Source organism: Pipistrellus hanaki (genome assembly GCF_964339955.1).
Source record: "Pipistrellus hanaki genome assembly, chromosome: 1".
NCBI lineage: Eukaryota > Metazoa > Chordata > Mammalia > Chiroptera > Vespertilionidae > Pipistrellus > Pipistrellus hanaki.
In genome coordinates this window covers 142899820-142918651 of record NC_140503.1, presented here as the reverse complement: position 1 = coordinate 142918651, position 18832 = coordinate 142899820, and the positions used below count along the sequence as shown (strand labels likewise).

Genomic DNA, 18832 nt, shown 5'->3' with positions numbered 1-18832 from the left:
TTCCTTCTGAAGCATGTTGGAAGATAGCAGCAGGGCAAATGCTAGTAGGCAAGCAGGGAAATTTACAAGAATTTCCAGAAAGCATTTTGGAAGTATTATATTAATTTCACCAATTGCAAAAACATTTTTACTGAGTTAAGCAGTTTGGCTTTTCCTCTGAACTTTTAATTGGATATGTTTGCATTAAAAAAATAATAATAACCTTTTTTTTTTTTTTTTTTTTTTTTTTTTTTTTTGCCTCAACTCTTGCATTTATCTAATAAGTGGCACTTGAAAAAAAAAAAAGTGTCGCCAAACTGGTATCTATGGAATTATACCGGGTATAATTTGTTCCTGACTATTCTTTCAGGAAAAGAGTGGGTTTGGGGTGGGGAACTTACTGCTTGCTTGCACTCATTAATTGCTTCATGAACACCATGATTCTCTAAGAAATAGTAGCCATATTACTTAAATTTTGACCTAATTACAAAACAATATTACATACATTTTTAAAAAATTTGCCGAAACCGGTTTGGCTCAGTGGATAGAGCGTGGGCCTGCAGACTGAAAGGTTCCGGGTTCGATTCTGGTCAAGGGCATATACCTTGGTTGCAGGCACATCCCCAGTAGGGGGTGTGCAAGAGGCAGCTGATCAATGACTCTCATCGATGTTTCTAACTCTCTACTCTGTATATCTCTCTCCCTTCCTCTCTGTAAAAAATCAATAATATATATATATTTTTTTAATTTAAGACTATAAATTCAACAGAGGTTTTTCCATCTTAAAGTGCTCATTTCCATTAAAGGGTTTTACAATTGTAACCTCAGTACAGATTTCATAACTGAGAAAGTGTTTGGGCTTTTTTGGAAGTGTTTCCAAAAAGACACCACTTTGTTTTATTTATTTATTTTTTTTTACAAGCTCACCTTGTGTTGGATATTTCGTTTATGGGAACAACACAAAATCACTCAGAGCTAATTTTAGATTGTGGTATGTTAATCAATATGTATAATATTGTTTATGGTCATAAGTTTATGGCCCAAAATAAATAAACATATAGATACCTTTTAAAAGTAGTTTTTACAAAAAGGTCTAAATGACAATATCAAAGGAATGAGTTGTCTACAATAACTAATTTTGAAAAATAATGTTAGAGTGTGTTTATTTTAAAAAATCTATGGCATCATTTTGATCTTGCATTTTTATCACATTTCTTTCTTTGATATATGCCAGCATACATTCTACCCGTACACTCTATCTGTATTAAGAGTTTTATCACATCCCCTTCACCAATCCATCCAGAGGTCACCAGAATCCTACCTTCCTCTTAGTGCAATTTTGTAATCTCTTACCTCACTTCTAATTCCTTGTAAGCCTGTCTCCTCCCACTAATTTAGTGTGCTGCAAATTATGAAATTAAGAGCAGGCTTCCTCAGGGATCATTGGGGCTTTTACAAAGGAAAACATTAATTTCTTCTTAATTATTTGGAAAAGAAAAGGCAGGTAGTGCCTCTTTACACTATGAGCATACTGCCTGGCATGAATAGACCTTTTTATTGACTGTTTATGGAGATGGTCTTATTCTTTCAGGTCAGCTGACTTTCCACAAAGGGAACCAGAGTCTCATCCATGAAGAATAAAAAACAATAACTAGATCACATAGTCTGTTAATAATCATGTTTTTCAATACAGAATTTATATCCTGCTCTGTCGTGCTTCACTTACAGCAGAAAGCAGAATGTCCCCATTCTCATCATAATTAAAGTTAAGATGACTAGCTAACTAAGAGATGCAATACCAGCATCCATCCTTAGAAATTCTTATAGAAAAGAAAACATCAAATTGTTAGCTCTAATGTGGATTAGGAATAGAGGCATGAACTGGACAATTTCTAGGTGTGTCTTTCAACCTTAAAATTCTAATTGAATTCCACAAGAAGATTACGGTTGCTTTTATAGCTGCACAGACCAAGGACCCAGCATATGTCTAATAAATGTTGTTTGTTTTTACTGTGATCAAAGCATCTAATACACCTAAGAAGTAAGGAAGCAATGGGCAGGTTGACTGACTTCCCTGAACCATGTAATCACATGTGAATTCAGAAACATGCCGATAACTAGACTCCAGCTGGCTCTCTGGCACGCTGTTTCTCTGTGGTGATGGAGGACACAGACGCAAGTAGGACTGCTGGCCTTTACATCGCAACTCGGCACTCCCTGGTGGTGCAGCCCCAGGGGTAGAGTAGAAAGAAACAAGATAACTGTGAGGCATGTTGAGACATTTTTATTTCATGCTCTAGGAACGTATATAAATGAAGTTTTTTACTTTAGAAAGCTCACATTTGATGTTGTGTGAAATATAGTTTGAAAAACTACTAAACTGTTACAAACAGTGTGATAGTCTATCGTAAATGATAATGATTTGGCATTTGGGATGGCAATAAGTCAGCAAAAGAGATAAAAATTAATGAAGGAATCATGTGAATTAGAGAAATACTAAAGACTTGGTTGCCTGATTAATGACAGTTTGAAGTTAGAGATAAAGGGTTTCATTTATAATATGAAAAAAAAAAGTATGATTGTTTCTGGAAAAACTTCCAAAAGAATTGAACAGGCAAAAAGGCAGCAGGAGTTTTACTCAAGCTAATGGTATATATCTGCATATATGAAATGACTTCAAAAGAAGGAAATACTATTAACAAAGGAAGAAAATGGAACAGAAAGGAAAAGGACTGAGGGAGAATGTGGGAAATGCCCACTGTCATGAGCAGCAGGCTGTGGAGCAATCCGTGAAAAGAAATAAAGAGGAATGAGCCAGAGAGGAAAAGAGAAATATGTAATATTACAAAAGCAAAGGGATATGTAAGGAATAAATGATAGACGACAGTTTACAAAGTACAAAGAGTGTTTACTGAAGAAAAACAAAGACTTCGCATTTTCAGAGACAAATTAGCAAAATGCCTTTTGAGCTAAATTTCAAACGGATAAGATGAAGTAAAGCTAAAATGAGCAAATGAAGACTGTTATCTTTTAGCTGTCATTTTGATTGTTTTATTTTTTTTAAATATATTTTATTGATTTTTTGATCGTTTTAAATGACAGCTTTCCCCCTTCCCCACATTTGGATGACTCTTTTTAGTTCATTATTAGGTACTTATTGGCAAAAGGTTTGTTTCCAACAGACTAAATCTATCGTACACTTCAAGGAGATGACTTTCGCTCTCAATGTAACATTGTTAAACTATTTCCAAGTTACCTGAATCATAAAACATTCAAATAAAGCAAAGCAAAAGAAAAGAAAGTGAAAAGTATGATGCGGCAATAATGAGTCTGAATTTCTGGGTCCTGCTGGCAGGAGAGCTACATTCAAAGAGGGTCATAAACCTTCCCCCCTCTCAGCAAGTTTGCTGGGCTCCGGGCTTTTTGCACAGAGCGTGGCGGAGCTCGCCTTCGCAGAGGCTATCTGAGTTTGGAGAATATCGAATTAATGTGGTTGGCAGTGGACTCTAGCATGTTCTTCCATTGTTATGGTTCCCGTGCTTAAATGACTGACATTGCGCCTGGCCAGCACGGCTTAGTGGTTGAGCATCAACCTATGAACCAGGAGGTCACTGTTGGATCCCCTGTTAGGGCACATGCCTGGGTTGCAGGCTCATCCCCAGTGTGGGGTGTGCAGGAGGCAGCCGATTAATGATTTTCTCTCATCATTGATGTTTCTTTCTCTCTCTCTCTCCCCCCCCCCTTCTTCTTTGAAATATGTTTTAATGGAAATGGCTAATGTTGCAGTGATTATATTTTCCATATCTGGTGTACCCTTGCTTCTGTGTAGTTTCACCAATTAATTACTTTTTTTACAACATGTCTTAATATCCCTCTTAGTGTTAACATGCAATACAAGAAATGTTATAGCATGTGCACGTGTGTGTGTGTGTGTGTGTGTGTGTGTGTGTGTGGTCTTGCTTTACAATTCCTAGCATTCGTGTGTAATTGAGTTCATTCCTTTCCTTCACGTACGTGACATGCATTTATTCAGTCGCCCCTCCCAGCTTGCTGGGGAAGCTTAAGCAGCCACTTTCTATTTTGTGCACGAGCACTTGACCTTACGTATCTCTGTGCTGGCGGCAGTAATAAAGATTCTCAGTACAATAACTACGTGTGCACTGTCCTCTTTCTCCCTTTAGCCAGGGAAATGTGTTATTATTACTATGGCTGCTGATGTTGTTGTTATCCTATTTTGAAGATTTAAAAATAAAAAGAACCAGAACTAAGTGACTTTTCAAAGACGTTAGCAAGTGAGTGATGAGCAGGAATGTAGAGCCTGTTAGAAAACTGCAGTGCCATAGGGCTACTACAGACCGTCAGAAAGGCAGCTAGGAGGGGTTACGGTAGGGAGAAAGAAGGAGCAGACTCTCACCGGGGACAGCTTCCCCTGCCTGGTTAGGGGGATGTCAGCTGAACCAACTTCAAGCCTCTGCAGGGAGGCCGCAGAGAAGTCCTCAGCTTGCCGCTGTCCATGGGCACATGGTGGCATTCAGATGCAGGGACATAGGCACAGGGAGTGTGTGGCAGTTGCCATGAAAAGAGAAATGTAATGTATCCAATAAAACTATCTTCTAGTTGGGCAACACTATAATTTATCGGACAGAATACAGAAAGGCACAGGGAGGGGGTGTACTTGCCTTGATGACAGTGAAGAATTCTTGGCAGGGAGGCAAGGAAAGGCAGAGATGAAAATGATGAAGGGGCCTGGTGCCTGCCTTTATAACCATGAAGTGCTAACATCCTTTGGCTGCTCAGTAGCAGCAGCTGGCAGCAACAGAGGGCTTGGGTTTTGCTGTGGTTTTTAATGAACCTACAGTTTATACCCATGTCACTAGAAGATATAGAGGGGAGAACAAAATAAAGGCCCATGTTCCTCTTAAATCCAGAATAGCCTTGGCAAATTGTAGCAGAAATACCTAGTAGTTGAGTAGGCAGGCTCTGACATTATTTTGGCTTTCTCCACGTAATGCTGTGTGATTTGCACAAATTGCATAACCTCTCTGTGCCTCAGTAGAATTCTTGTTTTAGTATTTATAAAATATTCTATCACTTATAAAATAAGGATGATACTAGGACTTGCTTCAAAACTGCTGATAGAAGAAAGAGTTAATTTAAATAACGTCGTTAGTGGCTGGTACTGAATAATCAATAAACAAAATCACTATAATCTAAGGTGTGCTATGACTACTTGCAAGCCAGTTTAAGGAAATAATATTCTGAGAACTACTCTTTTCTCCCAGTCTCCAGGAGAAAAGAATATATAATTCTACATGATAAATCATAGTATAGAAAACTAACATTTTTTAGAAAATATTTGGTTAGGTTTACCACTTGAAGAAGTCACTTCCCTTAATTGTGATGTTTTGATTTATTTTACCACTTAGTGTACTTATTCATTAATTGAATTTGTTTGTTTTAGACAGGGTGGGGAAGTTAAAATTTTGTATTATTATGAAAATATATAAATTTAAGCTATTCAATATACCAAATATAATGCATACATAGAATCAATCAATTATACACTAACATATTTTAACAAATATCTGATGCACATTTCTTTATTTTGTTTGATTATGGAAGAGAGATAAATAGCCTTTTTTTTTAAAAGTGACTACTAGTGTGTTTTGCTGGTGTTATTTTTACATTTATTATTTGGAGCACATAGATAATTCTAAACAAGTATTAAGATCCCCTCAGATATAATCTGTTTATAGGTTCCATTGTTGTGGAACAAGTGTTAGAATAATTATCCTGTTTTTAGAGGTACATAAATGAATTATTTGAGTTAAAATAAGAAGAAATTTAAATCAGATATTGAAGTCTCTCTGCTTTATAGGTTTCTCTGATTCAATTTGCCATTACAAAACCCAGGACTGATGGGATGAACTCTTCTTAAGGACTTCTGAAAGATGTTGGTGATATTCCTTTCCTTCCTGCCTTAATTTGAACCCAAAGAACTAGGCAGTGACCCAAAGTTGTTGGCATGCAAGACCCATTGGAAAGTCACTATTTCAAATATTTAGATGGTGACTTTTCTTCCTGTGGACACATGTTTCTCTAAAAAAAATACACCAAAAAAAAAACACACATATTTTACATCATTTGACCTCTTTGAGAGACTGGTTTTTACATCAGTTGACCTCTTTGAGAGACTGGTTTATATGTGACCTAAAAAATTCCAACAATTAGACAAAAATATGTTGTTTTTCTTTAGTTCCTGGCAAGAGTGGAAGGAAGAGGAAGAGAAAATTAACTTCTGTTTGCCTTACATAGTAATACTAAATTTTTGTTTTTCATTCCATATTTAACTTTTCTATGCAACCTTAAAGCAATTCCATGCAATACAGAAGTCCACCTATTAATTATTATGAATTTTTTTTCTTTTGTGTTTCAAAAAAAATTTTTTTAATGACTCATTAAGAGACAGGGGCAGACACCAAATTGCCTAAATTTCTAAATCTATTCAGTCATCAGATAAAATCTAGGAGTAGCTTTACTTGCTATTTTTTTTTTTTTTTTTGTAGATAAAAACAAGTGACTGGAGGTATAATAAAGTAAAATGACTTTAAAGAGCCATCAGGGAGTTACAGAAATAAAATTGTGATTTATTTTGATGTTACATCAGTACCAAGACATTAACTCAGAAGTGACTGAGTTGAAAATGATAAATATATTGAGTATTATAAAAGGCCTCTATAATTTAACGTATTATTTTAATGCACATTTTAAATGATTGTGTGAGGAAAATAAAAGGAAGTGGTAATATTCTCCTAGAACACGTATCAGTTACCTTTCTATTATATTGCTTTCTCTACTTTTAAAAAAATACAATATTCAAAACATCCTGGGAAGGAGTTTATATCAGAGGGAAGCACTAAGGCAGATTATGGTAGGGTCCAAGTCACAGCTGGAGTGAGTTTAAGTAACCGTGCCCTTGCTCTCTGATCTAGCACAAAAACAAAATGATGGATGCTCATACTTAGATTATCGTTAAAATACGTCCCTTGCTTTTCATAAGGTGACTTTCCACTTGTATCCACTACCATCAATTCTCAATCATTCGCAGTGAAAGGAAAGAAACCTTAGTGTGCATTGGTTCAAAATCTTTTAATTTTGGAAAATTTCAAAATGATTTGCTTTCCTGATTTCGTTTAGTGTCAATTGATGTCCACAAAAATAGCAGGTATTTACTCTCCAGCAAGGGAAAGTTGGGCTGGAGTTAAAATAAAATCATGGATAATTTCAGAAAATGAGGAGATGACCTATAGAAGATAGAGCGTGTAGTTTATTTCAGCGAGTAATTTCATGCGTGTTTGTGCATGCAAATAGATACAGCATTTTTATTAAAGAAAATGCAGTATACAAAGATTAATGCTTTCTAACCAACTTCCTCCAGCTTCTGTTTTTCAAGCATTCCTTTTTCACAACATAACTTCATCCAAACCACTGTCCTCCAAAGGTCCAAATTATATTAGAAAATCATGGAATCTGAATTTATAGTAAACCAGTTTCAGCTTCTTTTTAGAGACTCAGTTAGGAGCTGATCTACCTTTAAAATGTAATTATTTTCCATAGTTTATTCATAACTTTTTTAAAATTCTGGCATTTGAATCAATTAATCGTTTTGTCTAAAAAACTAAAAACAAAACAAAAACAAAGTGAGGAGTAAAGACTAAAAGAAGCAATTATAAACACAAACCCAAAAGGGTCTTTTCATTCCCTCCAAGAAAGCATTGTGTATCACAAAGGTAAAATGATTTTATAAATTGCCGGGTTTTTTTTTTTTAATTTGTTTTTAAGATATCCTGTAAAGATGAAATCTCAAATTCCAAAAGTGATGTCAAGCAACAGTGTACTTAATCAGAATATATTTATCCATATGATATTATATATTTTATTTAAAATGACCTTTGATTTAAAAAGTTTGCAATTGTCTCTTCAGAAATTGAAGTATATAAATATTGACACACATGTATGTTAGTAACAGTCCTAACAAAACAATCCCGCTTAAAACTCATTAGCAATAGGTGTAGATAGAAAATCAAATTAAAACATGAATGTGAATAATTCAGTAAAAACATTTTTACTACTTCTGTAGCGATCTCCTGACTATTTCTACATTCAATTTTCTATTGTCAGTTTCCACCATAACTCATAGCTGTTTCTTTGAAAGCAAACCTGAGAATGAGAATTATAACACCTCTGGAGAACTGCATTTTCCCTGAGAGCCCTCTAACTCGTTTCTGAAATTTAAAGCCACATTTTTAAGGAGTGACTTACAAATAATCCACCTTGCCTATAACAAGTAGAATTCCTATAAATAAGAATGTTTCTTTCATATGAAAATGAGCAACAGCGAATCAAGAAAACCTTAGGGCCCATTTGGTCTCATTTTCACTTTTGTAGATTAATAAATTATTAAATGTGTTTGATAATTTTCTCTGCAATGGCGATATATTTTTTTATATTGAGTCTCTATACGGAAAGTATATCTGGGGAAAAAAAAAAAAAAAAAAAAACACCTCACCTAAGTAGACAATTTTCACTACAGAATAGAAAGCCGAAGAGTAATTGTCTAATAAGCCTAGGAAATTGCATCCTACAGCTCCTTGTTCTTGTATCTCTGAAAACCATGTATTTCATCATCCATCAGTCAAGAATAGGGGGAAAGGGAGAGAATTGAACTTACCAGGCCTCAGGATGACCCTACATAATTTAGGCCAGTTGACACTTTACTTCCAGACTTCTTAATCATTCCTATTTTTCTATTATGGTGAATAAAAATTCAGCTTAGCTACATTTCAATTCTAGAGTTTTTCTTTGTTAAAGGAAGTGACATCTTGCCTTTTGAATAGTCTTTTCTAATTGTTGTTCCATTACTGAAAATAAGAGTATTGAGAAATTTGGTGACCACATAACTAATGGAATTTAGAAAATAAAGAAACTCATAAATATTCAAAGGATCCTCTTGCTACTTTAAAGAAGAGGGATTTTTCTATTTGTTTCTTTACAACAGTACACATTTGGGATCACCCGCTAAACAAGTGAGAATCCAGAATATACAAAAGACAACCCTCCCATTTCCCAGCTGTCTTCTAGCAACTCAATTCAGGGTTTTATTTTATGTTACCATTATTTCTGACATGTTTTAATCTCTTACAAACCTAATGACAAATTTTAAGGATCTAATATTGCAGTTAAATAAATATAATAAAATATATTCTGTGGTACCACTAAGTTATGGCGAGCATTTGAATAATTCAACTGAAATGATTCAACTCATTTTTAAAATAAATAGATCTTCAGTTTAATGAAGGCATTCAAATAGAGTTGCAGTCTGTTTATGGAACAGATACTTGGAGAGATAGCAAAATAAACAGACATTTTTATGCACATTTATAGATAAACATACTATCAAAACATAAAGAAAAAGCTAGGTTCTGAGGTGCATCCCTCAGTCTACTCCATGTAACCCCATGTCTAGCAATGACGTAACTGATAATTTGGCTGAGGAACATCGGGAGTTGGGGTTCAATGGTGATGCAAACAGAAAGTCCTCTGTAGAAACCTACTGAATGAGCATGGATTGGAATCAAAAGGAATCTAGAAAATATTGGGTTCATTTCTCTGTCCTTGGCTGGACTAAACATTAATCTCTTTTCAACAGCTGATAAGGTAGAATTTGAAGCCAGTTGCCTTAGAGATGCCTGATGATTTGAACTGAGAGCATCTTTTCTTTACAACCTTCGCCCCATCTCATGCTGGACTTCTAAGAAAATGCTGTTTGGTCTGATTGAAAATTTCAGGGTGTTTCTGAGGAAAGAGAAAAAGGATAGCAGTCATGTATGTGTAGACCTCTGTGCCGCGTAATAATGTGTAAAGGGTATGTATGCGTGTAGTGTATGTGCATATGTATATGCATAGTTTATTTCCCTTGGGACCTTAGGAAACATCCTGTGGTTGCAGACCTTGAATTTTGAGAGGATAGCTGAAATGTTTGACATTTCAAAGCCCAGGAAGCCTTCTGGAACTGCAAAACTAGCAAAACTGTCCCGTGAGAGGGCAGGAGGGGGCCAAGCCTGGGCCAAGTCTTCCCTGGCTGTCATCCAATACTGACCCCAGTGGTTACCCTTCACCCTGCCCTCTGCGCTGGGGTGAAGGGGCAGGGGAGAACACCCAGAGCGCACAGAGAGGCTGAAACAAGGAAACCCGGGTATGTGGGGCTCTGAGCTGCCTTCATGGGTTGACAGCTGTGCTGTGCGAAGTGCGTGTGCTGTTTGGCAAACTGGCTTTGGTTTTGGCTTCCTACAAAAGGAGCAGAAGGAGGAGCAGGCTTGGCTCCCAGTGCCCACAGGGCCCCCTCTCCTGGCCGCTCAGCGCCAACCACTGCTGGTGCAGAGTGCAGTGCGTGCGCTCCTGTCTGTGTGTGCGTCTGTTTGTGTAACTGTTTACATGTGACTGTCAATCTATCTGTCCCTGTGACAGAGACATAGAGACGCCCACCGGAAAGTTCCCTCTAGCAAAAAAAAAAAAAAAAAAAAAAAAAAAAAAAAAAATGCCCCCGGGGTTTTCCTTGGTATAACGCTGGCACCCTGTCCCCTGTGCCTAGGAGGCTGTCACTGTCACTTCCTTCTTTTGTCTCCTCCCGCGTGATTTATTTACAATTCCACGGAAGTAAGACATGTGCGCCTATTGAAGCCTTCTGTCTGTGACCTTACTTCTTTGAAGAGACAAAGTGTTTGAGAGGAAAGAAGAACCTGAAAGGAGGTACGCACTCCGCCCCCCTCCAGACTGGAAAAGGTAGCGGTTAAGAGTGCAGGACCTAGGCACAGACTCTTGGCGTTGGAATCCCGCTTCTCAGCCACTTAAGCTAGCAGTATGCCTCCAGCAAAGAGCTGCTACTCAGTGCCTCCACTTCTCCGCTTGTTGAATGGAGACAGCAAAGGCGCGTTGCTCAGAGGGATGTGAAGACTAAATATACATAAGACGCTTAGAACACTGCCAGTTGCTATGCGCTAGATACTGACACAATCCTCAGCATCCCTGTGTTCCATTTGGAGAAGGGCTGTTCTGGCCGCTCTCCCCGCCTGTTCGCACTAGATCTCTGTCCATGCCCAGGTCCCAGTGCAAAGGCCAGACAGACCCCAACCCGCCTACCCCACGCCCTCCAGCAGCAGCAGCCACCTGCCCCCTCACCCTGCACCCTGCATCCCCTAGTACCCGCTGTCCTGCGCACCGCACCCTAGAGCGCGCTGGTGAGATCAAGGTGCGCAAAGGTAAAGGACTTTCTCAGGAGCGTGGGCCCTCCCTCTCCTGGTTAAAAGGTGTATCAGGGGTGTTTGCCTACCTGCCCCAGGTTTTTGCCCTTCTTACTGCCGCCGAAAGCCAGTCCTTGGTATGCGCCCGCAGATCGATTGGAGGCCTGCAGGGGCGTCTCCCCGCCCAGAGAGGACTTGATGGAGTTGAGTTTGGCCCGCGAACTGCCGAGCTGCGAGCTCTCCACCATCAGCACCGCGGCCAGGAGGAGCAGGCAGCGGGAGGAGTCCTTGCCCCGCATCCACGCGGCCATATCCGGGCGAGGGGTCCCGGAGAGGGAGGGAGGCGCCAAGGCCGGGGGGATTCTGATGCGGGGGGCGGGCGGGCTGGAAGACCCAACACCGGGCCACTCGCTGGGGGCGCGGAGGCTCGAAGACTCTATTCCCCAACCCTTCTTGGCTGCGGGGAGGGGGGCTCTGCACCTGGTGCTCTCAAGTCTCACACAGCACACCGGGAGCTGGTGCGACCCAGGCTGGACCCGCTTCACTACCAGCGCAGGGAGGTCTGCGGTCCCTGGAAGCAATCAGAGGTGGCCCGCCTTCTCGCCAGGGAGGCGTGACCCGAGGTGCGAGAAGGCTCAGCCCCGCGGACCAGACCGCACCGCCGCAGCTGCTCCCGGCCCCGCACCTCCTCCGAGGGCTCCGCGGTGCACGGCTCCGAGTCGTTCACAAGGTCTGCACGAATTCCTCCTGTGCTGGCCTCCCTGGCCTGTCCCTCCTCTGACTTTGAGTCCTCCTCGTCAGAGTCAGCCGGCGGGCGCTCTACGGGGAGGTCAGGAACCGCTCCCAGACCGAGCCCTCGGATTCTGAGGCCAGCCGGGTCCGGCCCCAGGCGCGGACAGTGTCCTGTTTCCCGGAGGAGCGTCTGTCCCAGGTCCACACCCCGCAGCCCAGCGCCGCCGCCGGGGGGTCAGTCCGTCCGCGATGCTCCTGCTCCGGAGCGGTCCCCGCGCTGCGCTGCGCTCCGCGGTCTCCGGCTCCGCGCGCCTGCTCTCCCGCCGCCGCCGCCGCCGCCCCCTCCGCTTTTTATAGCTTCACTTAGCGGTTTTCTCCCTCCGCCCCCAATTCAAGAGTGACAAAGAGTGAAAACGCTTTTCTGACACACACACACCCCCGCCTGTTCCCGCCCCCCTCTCCTCTTCCCCACGGCGGAGGCTTCCCCTCCGGTTTCTCCCCCCCCCCTCCCATCTGCCTCCACCCCACAATGGAGAAAACGGGTTTCACCCCCAGAGGAACGTGAGGGCTCCTAACGCCTAACAGCAGCCCCGGGGGAAGGGAGGGCCAGTGGCAGCAGGAGGCGTGCCCATGGGGACGTGGACAGCGGCCACCGCCGCCGCGCGTGGGGACCGCCGGCGCCCTCCGTCCATCTCCATCCCCATCCCCATCCCCATCCCCATCCCCATCCCCATCCCCATCCCCATCCCCATCCCCATCCCCATCCCATCCTGGTGCATCCTCAGCCTGTGGCTCCGGGAGGAGCGCTGGGAAGCCCCGCGGAAGGCGGAGGGGAAGCCAGCCTGTGGGCGCTCATACTGGGGTCTGTGTGCGCTCCAGTTGGGCTCCAGCCTGTGCCCCCAGGTGGATGGAGAGGCCGGCGCTGTGCTGGCGCTGCTGACCTCACGGGGTGCCCGGCGATCCAGAGGTGGGAGGGAAAGGTCTGTAACCTGGGAAAGGCAACCAGTGAACAGGCTGGGAGATGGTCCTCTTTCCCTCTCCGAGGAGGCATTTAGGACTTCCTAGCCTCGTGTTCTGCGCTCTCCGCCCTAACACACACGCAGCCAATATCCAAGTCTGTGAGGGGCTGGAAGGAGTGGGGTGCCCTCGAGCGTGTCCCCTAGGTTTGAACCTCACAGCTCCACCAGGCTTCCCTACCGCGCCAGGCAACTGCCCGCTTGGCAAAGAGGAAACCCCAGAGAGGAATGAACGGAGGGAGACAGGGCGCTGCCTTCCAAGGAGTCCTGACTCCTGGCCCCTGGGAATTCCATGGGAAACTTTCCTGCCAGACCCCGGGGCTCCTCAAGTCCAGTTTGATGCTGCAAAGATCCAAGGAGGCTACTAAAAAAGTTGGGGCGAGCGGCGCTGGGGGGCGCCAGTGGCAGCGGCCAGGCGGGGCGCGGGAGCACTGCGAGATAAATTGTCCCAGGCAAGCTCCTGGCTGAGAGAGGTTTAGCCCTCAGCGGGCAACCGGAGCCTCCAAAGTCAGGCAGGACTGGCTCCAAAGTTGTTTGTATTTCTCCTTCTCAGTCTTGAATCTCTGGGCACAGGGAAACCAAGGCAGAGCAGCCCAGCTTGGGGGCTAACTGCTAGAGGCAGAGGCTTCTCTCCCCAGCTGCACCGCTAAAATGTTCATGCCTGGGTTCCTTCGCATTCACACCTGATCCTGGCACACACCAGCCAGCCCCCACAGGAGTGAGAATTCAAAGGTGTCACTCAGTGAGAAAGGCAGTGACTCTTTCCTTTCCCCCAAAGAAGACAGAGTCCAAAGTGTGAATTTATAGCTGGGTTCTTTCAGACAGCGCCAGCTTTGTGAGTCTGTGGAATTCTTCATTTTCAGAAAGTTGGTTTGTGTGTGTGTGTGTGTGTGTGTGTGTGTATATATATATATATATATATATATATATATATGCGCAAAGGGGGGGGATTAAAACTTGAGGAGCCCTCTGACATAGTTCCTTATTATCTTTAAGGATTGCCTTGTGCTTCCTTAAGGTAAGACTTTCACATTTAAAAATGTCTTTTTCCTTTTTAAAAATATGTGCCCAGGAATGGATTTTTAAGGACAAGTGGAGCATTCCAGGCACCAGTGGAGGGCAAGGAAAGTGACCCTGCTCTATAAATAAGGACTTGGAGTCAGAGCTTAGACTTCACAGAAGGGCGTATCTTTTGCTTCTATTCTGATTTGTCAACCAGAAAACATTAGGAGAAATTAAGTTAGGAGTCTACTGGTTTAGATAATTCTCAAGAGTATTTTAAGCAAAAGGAAAAGACAAAGAAGTACCAGCTCACTGTGTAGCAAGAAGTCACTCTGCATCTATTATGAAGGGTGTAGGTATCCACCATCTGCTAAAGAACCGACTCAGTTGAACTAAAAGAAAATTTGAAGACACTTCCAGTGTTTATGTCAGTTCCCTCTTTCTTTTTTTTATAATTCTTTATTGTTGAAAGTATTACATATGTCCCCTTTTTGTCCCATTGACCCCTTCTAGCCTCCCCCCACCCCCAGGCCTTCAGCACCCTATTGTCTGTGTCCATGGGTTATGCATATACATATACAAGGTCCTTGGTTGATTACCTCCCAGCCACCCCCCCCCCCCCTTACCTTGCCTCTGAGATTCCACACTCTTCCATACTTCCATGTCCCTGGATCCACTCTGTTCATCAGTTAATTTTGTTAATTATATTCCACATATGAGTGTGATATTGTGATACTTGTCTTTCTCTGACTGACTTGTTTCACTTAGCATGATACTCTCCAGGTTCCTCCATGCTGTCTCAAAGGACTCAAAGGGTAAGAGATTCTTCAATTTTACTGCTGCATAGTATTCCATGATATAAATATACCACAATTTTTTTTATCCACTCATTTACTGATGGACACTTGAGCTGTTTCCATGTCTTAGCTATTGTAGATTGTGCTGCTATGAACATAGGGGTACATATATTCTTTCTGATTGGTGCTTCAGGTTTCTTAGGATATATTCCTAGAAGTGGGATCTCTGGGCTAAATGGCAGTTCCATATTTAATTTTTGGAGGAAACTCTATAATGTTTTTCATACTGGCTGCACCAGTCTGCATCCCACCAGCAGTGTACTAGGGTTCCCTTTTTTCCATATTCTCAACAGTCAGTTCCCTCTTTCTTTACCTCCAACCAAAATAAGATCCCACATAACTGTTATGATATGTAGTGCTAAAAAAGGAAAGTAATATCAACTCAGGATATTTACTCTCAAGAAACCCCTCAGCTTGGGGTATCATGATAAAGAGTTTACCTCAAATGCTTACCCAAAACCCTACGAGTTCCAAAAGTCAATTTTTACAGTTAAAAATTAAAATTCACATGAAATTCACTTGCACAAATATTCTCATATACATATATAAAACGAAATTACACTATGGAATCAAGTGCTAAAATATACACAACTGTATCTTAGGACTAAAAGAAGGTAAAAACTAATTTCATTTATGATCCAAATGCTCTCTGTGAAATTGTGTAATAGACAGAAACACACACACATAAACCGTATGTTGACAAGTAGATATGCATGCACAAAATCAACTAATTGTAAATAAACATAGTCTTTGGATTACTGTCATAACTTCACATGTGTTTTCTCCTGTGTTTAATAAGTATGAAGATAAGAGCTTCATATTTAATTAGAAAAATAGATTTTTATTTCTCTTGCAATTGCATCATTAGGAAGAAAATATATAAAGGCAACACTGTTTAGGAAAGTAAGTTTTTCCTTTGGCCATTCTTCTCTCATACTTAGCTCCTCCATTTGTGGAATCCTTTTAGTTCCTAGAAAACCACAACTGTCTCAGCACTGGATCCTGGCTTCCTTCTGAATACTTAACCCTAAGGTTAGCTAAATGTATAACTTCTCACCTTATTCTTGTTTTCCATCCCGTTCTCCCCCCCCCCTCTCTCTCTCTTTCTCTCTCTCTCTCTCTCTCTCTCTCTCTCTCTCTCTCTCTCTCTCTCTCTCTCCCTCTCTCCCTCGCTCTCACTCTCACTCTCACTCTCGCTCTCTCTTTCCATTACTAATCATTTCTTACAACAGTCTGTTTAGCAGTTCTTCAAGAACTCACTGCATATTTGTTAAGTTTAGGTCCATGAAGATACAAAGGTGAATCAGCCAGGGCCTTGGCCATGGAGAGGCTGCAGTCCACTGTCAAGGCCATACCTCACTGAAATCTGCCCTTAGCCTCTCTCTGGAGTTGCTGCTCTGAGCCTTCCTCTGTTCTCACCCACTATTGAATTCTTCCCATCCCAGCCTCTTGGGGTAGCTGAAACTTCTGATTTGGATTGCATTCGTGTGAGCTTGGAAATAAAAAAAAATTAGAAGCAATCCCCGGAGTCTTTCCTTTTTCTCATAAGTTACATGTATATTTTAATATTGTATAGGGAAACAACACTCCTACATGTGTGGTTGAACCCAAAGAAATGACACTAGTTGTGGTCATTTGAGGTTAGTAAAAACAAAAGTATAGTAGTATGGCAAACTTGGGAAGGGAGATTACTTTTCAGTAATTTACAGGACTCCAAATCATCTTGTCCACACAAGATGGACATGAAAGACTTTCATCTTGTTGAACGTTAAAGGGTTTGCAGAATATAGTTTCGTGGCTTTCCTCCTTAGTAAACCAGGCTACCTAATTCTATATTCTAGCAGTACTCACATTTGTATTTTCTCACATAAGAGTTTTATGTTTCTCATTCTGCCTGAAAAACAACAATACCATGTATCGATGTCAATTGCATTTCCTATTTGATCCCTGCTAAAAATTCAGCTGTTAACTGTCTTCTGCCTTGGTCTGAGGTACAATGGGACCAGTTAATGAGAGAAGACCTCCTTACACACATTTGAGGCACTAGCTGTGCCTAACACAAGCATGCACAAGTGAAGTGGCTCAAGGGAATGTAATTGCTTAGCCAATGCTTATTTTTACCCTTGACATATCAATCACCTCCTCAGTACTTTATCTGCCACCCAAATGAAGAGAATTATTGAGCAGATACCTTTTTTAGATCCTGAACATAACTAATAAAATATGTGCAAATGATATATTCAGAAACTCCGGTAGACACTTTTCTATTGTCACATGAGTTACCTTAGATGGAACTGAGATTAGAAACAAACTCCAAATGTGATATCCTCTGTGATGGATAATCTCTGCCACTTCTATACATTGCATAGCCTTCTTAGTGGTCCACTTACTCCTACTGCTGAGTTCTGGCAGTCTATGGCGAGATTCATTTTGAGGAACAGTACTATACTTGGCACTGAAAGAGAAATACATTTAATTTTTGAGAGAGGTTCATTGCAAGAAATTTCATCTTGGTGAGCAACAAAATAAACAACATTTGGATAACTGAGATGAGTAGCTTCCAAACTTTGTTTCTTAGCACTTCAGGGTTCTGCAGAAATCACCCAGGAAGTTAGAGCTGTGGTGTTTTTGACAGGACCTGATGGGAGAGTCCTTTTTATTGGGGGGAGGGCTGTGTTGGTTAGTTGGTTGGTTAGTTGGTTGGTTGGTTGGTTGGTTTTGATCAACTGTTACCTGCTTAAATTTGGAAGCCACAGTGAGTTGGGCAAAATATTATATACCATGACCCTCAATCTGCCAATCAACAAGATTGATTGATTTTACGCTGTTATTACTACAGATTATTTCCACAGCCAACCTTACTCAAAAGGGGAAAGTATTAAAAATTTTTTTCAATTTATTCAGTCCAAAATTATTCAATCATTGGAAGCAGAGAATATTAAAAAATGGGAGGGCAGGGTAGTTCACTCAGGCATGGTACAATGTGTATATTCCTGGTAAGTTAACTGAAACTATGATCAATGAAGATGGAAAAACGTTCACCATAAAATAAATTGTGGAATAGATTTTAAAATAATGGTAAAAAAAATTTGCATAAAAAGTAAGGAAACAGATTTCAATGTAACAATTTAAAAATCCATCTTTGAAGCACAACTTGGATTGTTAACAAGGAATGTAAATTGTGTTTAGTTTATCTTTGAATGATGATTTTGTAATACAATCTACCTTTTGATACCCTAGAAATAGGTTACAATACTCAAGAACAGTTTGAGGTGTTAAAATAAAAACAGGATATTAAACTCCAATCACCTTAAGGAGTTTTGGAATATATAGCAATAATAAAAAAATAAAAAATAATAATAACCAAAATACATTGAATGCTTATTATATACTAGGCTGGTTAAGTACTTTATATCTACTATATGTATTTCCTTTTATTTGTATCTCATAATTTATGCCTTCCATGAAACATTCAATATTACATAACACTGAGCAAAGAGTAGCTTATCACACAGCAGGCCCTCATTTGTACTATAAATGCCCAGTTATGGCAACAATGTGCAGTGCACCTAAGGAAGAACTCACTAGAGGAACCTGAAGGTGCCTTGGAGTCCCTGCAGCAGGGCCTAACACTGATTCCTCTGAAAGATCAACATAGACCACGTGGTAAAGGGCTACAAATAACACCAAGAATGGAAGTGGATGAGTGCACATTCTGCAGGTTTGCTCAGTAAAGCCTCTTGGAAACTGAATGACCATTTTGCAGAGAACCCAAAATGGCTCTCTACAATATTTCTACTTTGGCTGATGTAACAAAATACTACAGACATGGTGGCTTAAACCACATAAATAATGTCTCATGGTTCTAGAGGCAAGAAGTCCAAGATAGAGGGATCAGCAGATTGGGTTTCTTCCAGGCCTCTCTCCATGGCTTGCAGATGGCCTC

At 41.2% G+C, this 18832-nt stretch overlaps 1 protein-coding gene across 1 annotated transcript in view; it reads right to left on the bottom strand.

Annotated features, from left to right (window-relative positions):
* DKK2 (dickkopf WNT signaling pathway inhibitor 2) overlaps positions 1-12387 on the bottom strand; it is a 108510-nt gene extending 96123 nt beyond the window's left edge. Inside the window, exon 1 of the mRNA XM_084872947.1 lies at positions 11369-12387. Within this exon, the coding sequence (XP_084729073.1) occupies positions 11369-11590 (222 nt within the window). The 5' untranslated portion in view covers positions 11591-12387. The remainder of the gene's footprint in view (positions 1-11368) is intronic.
* Between the last annotated feature and the right edge of the window lie 6445 nt (positions 12388-18832).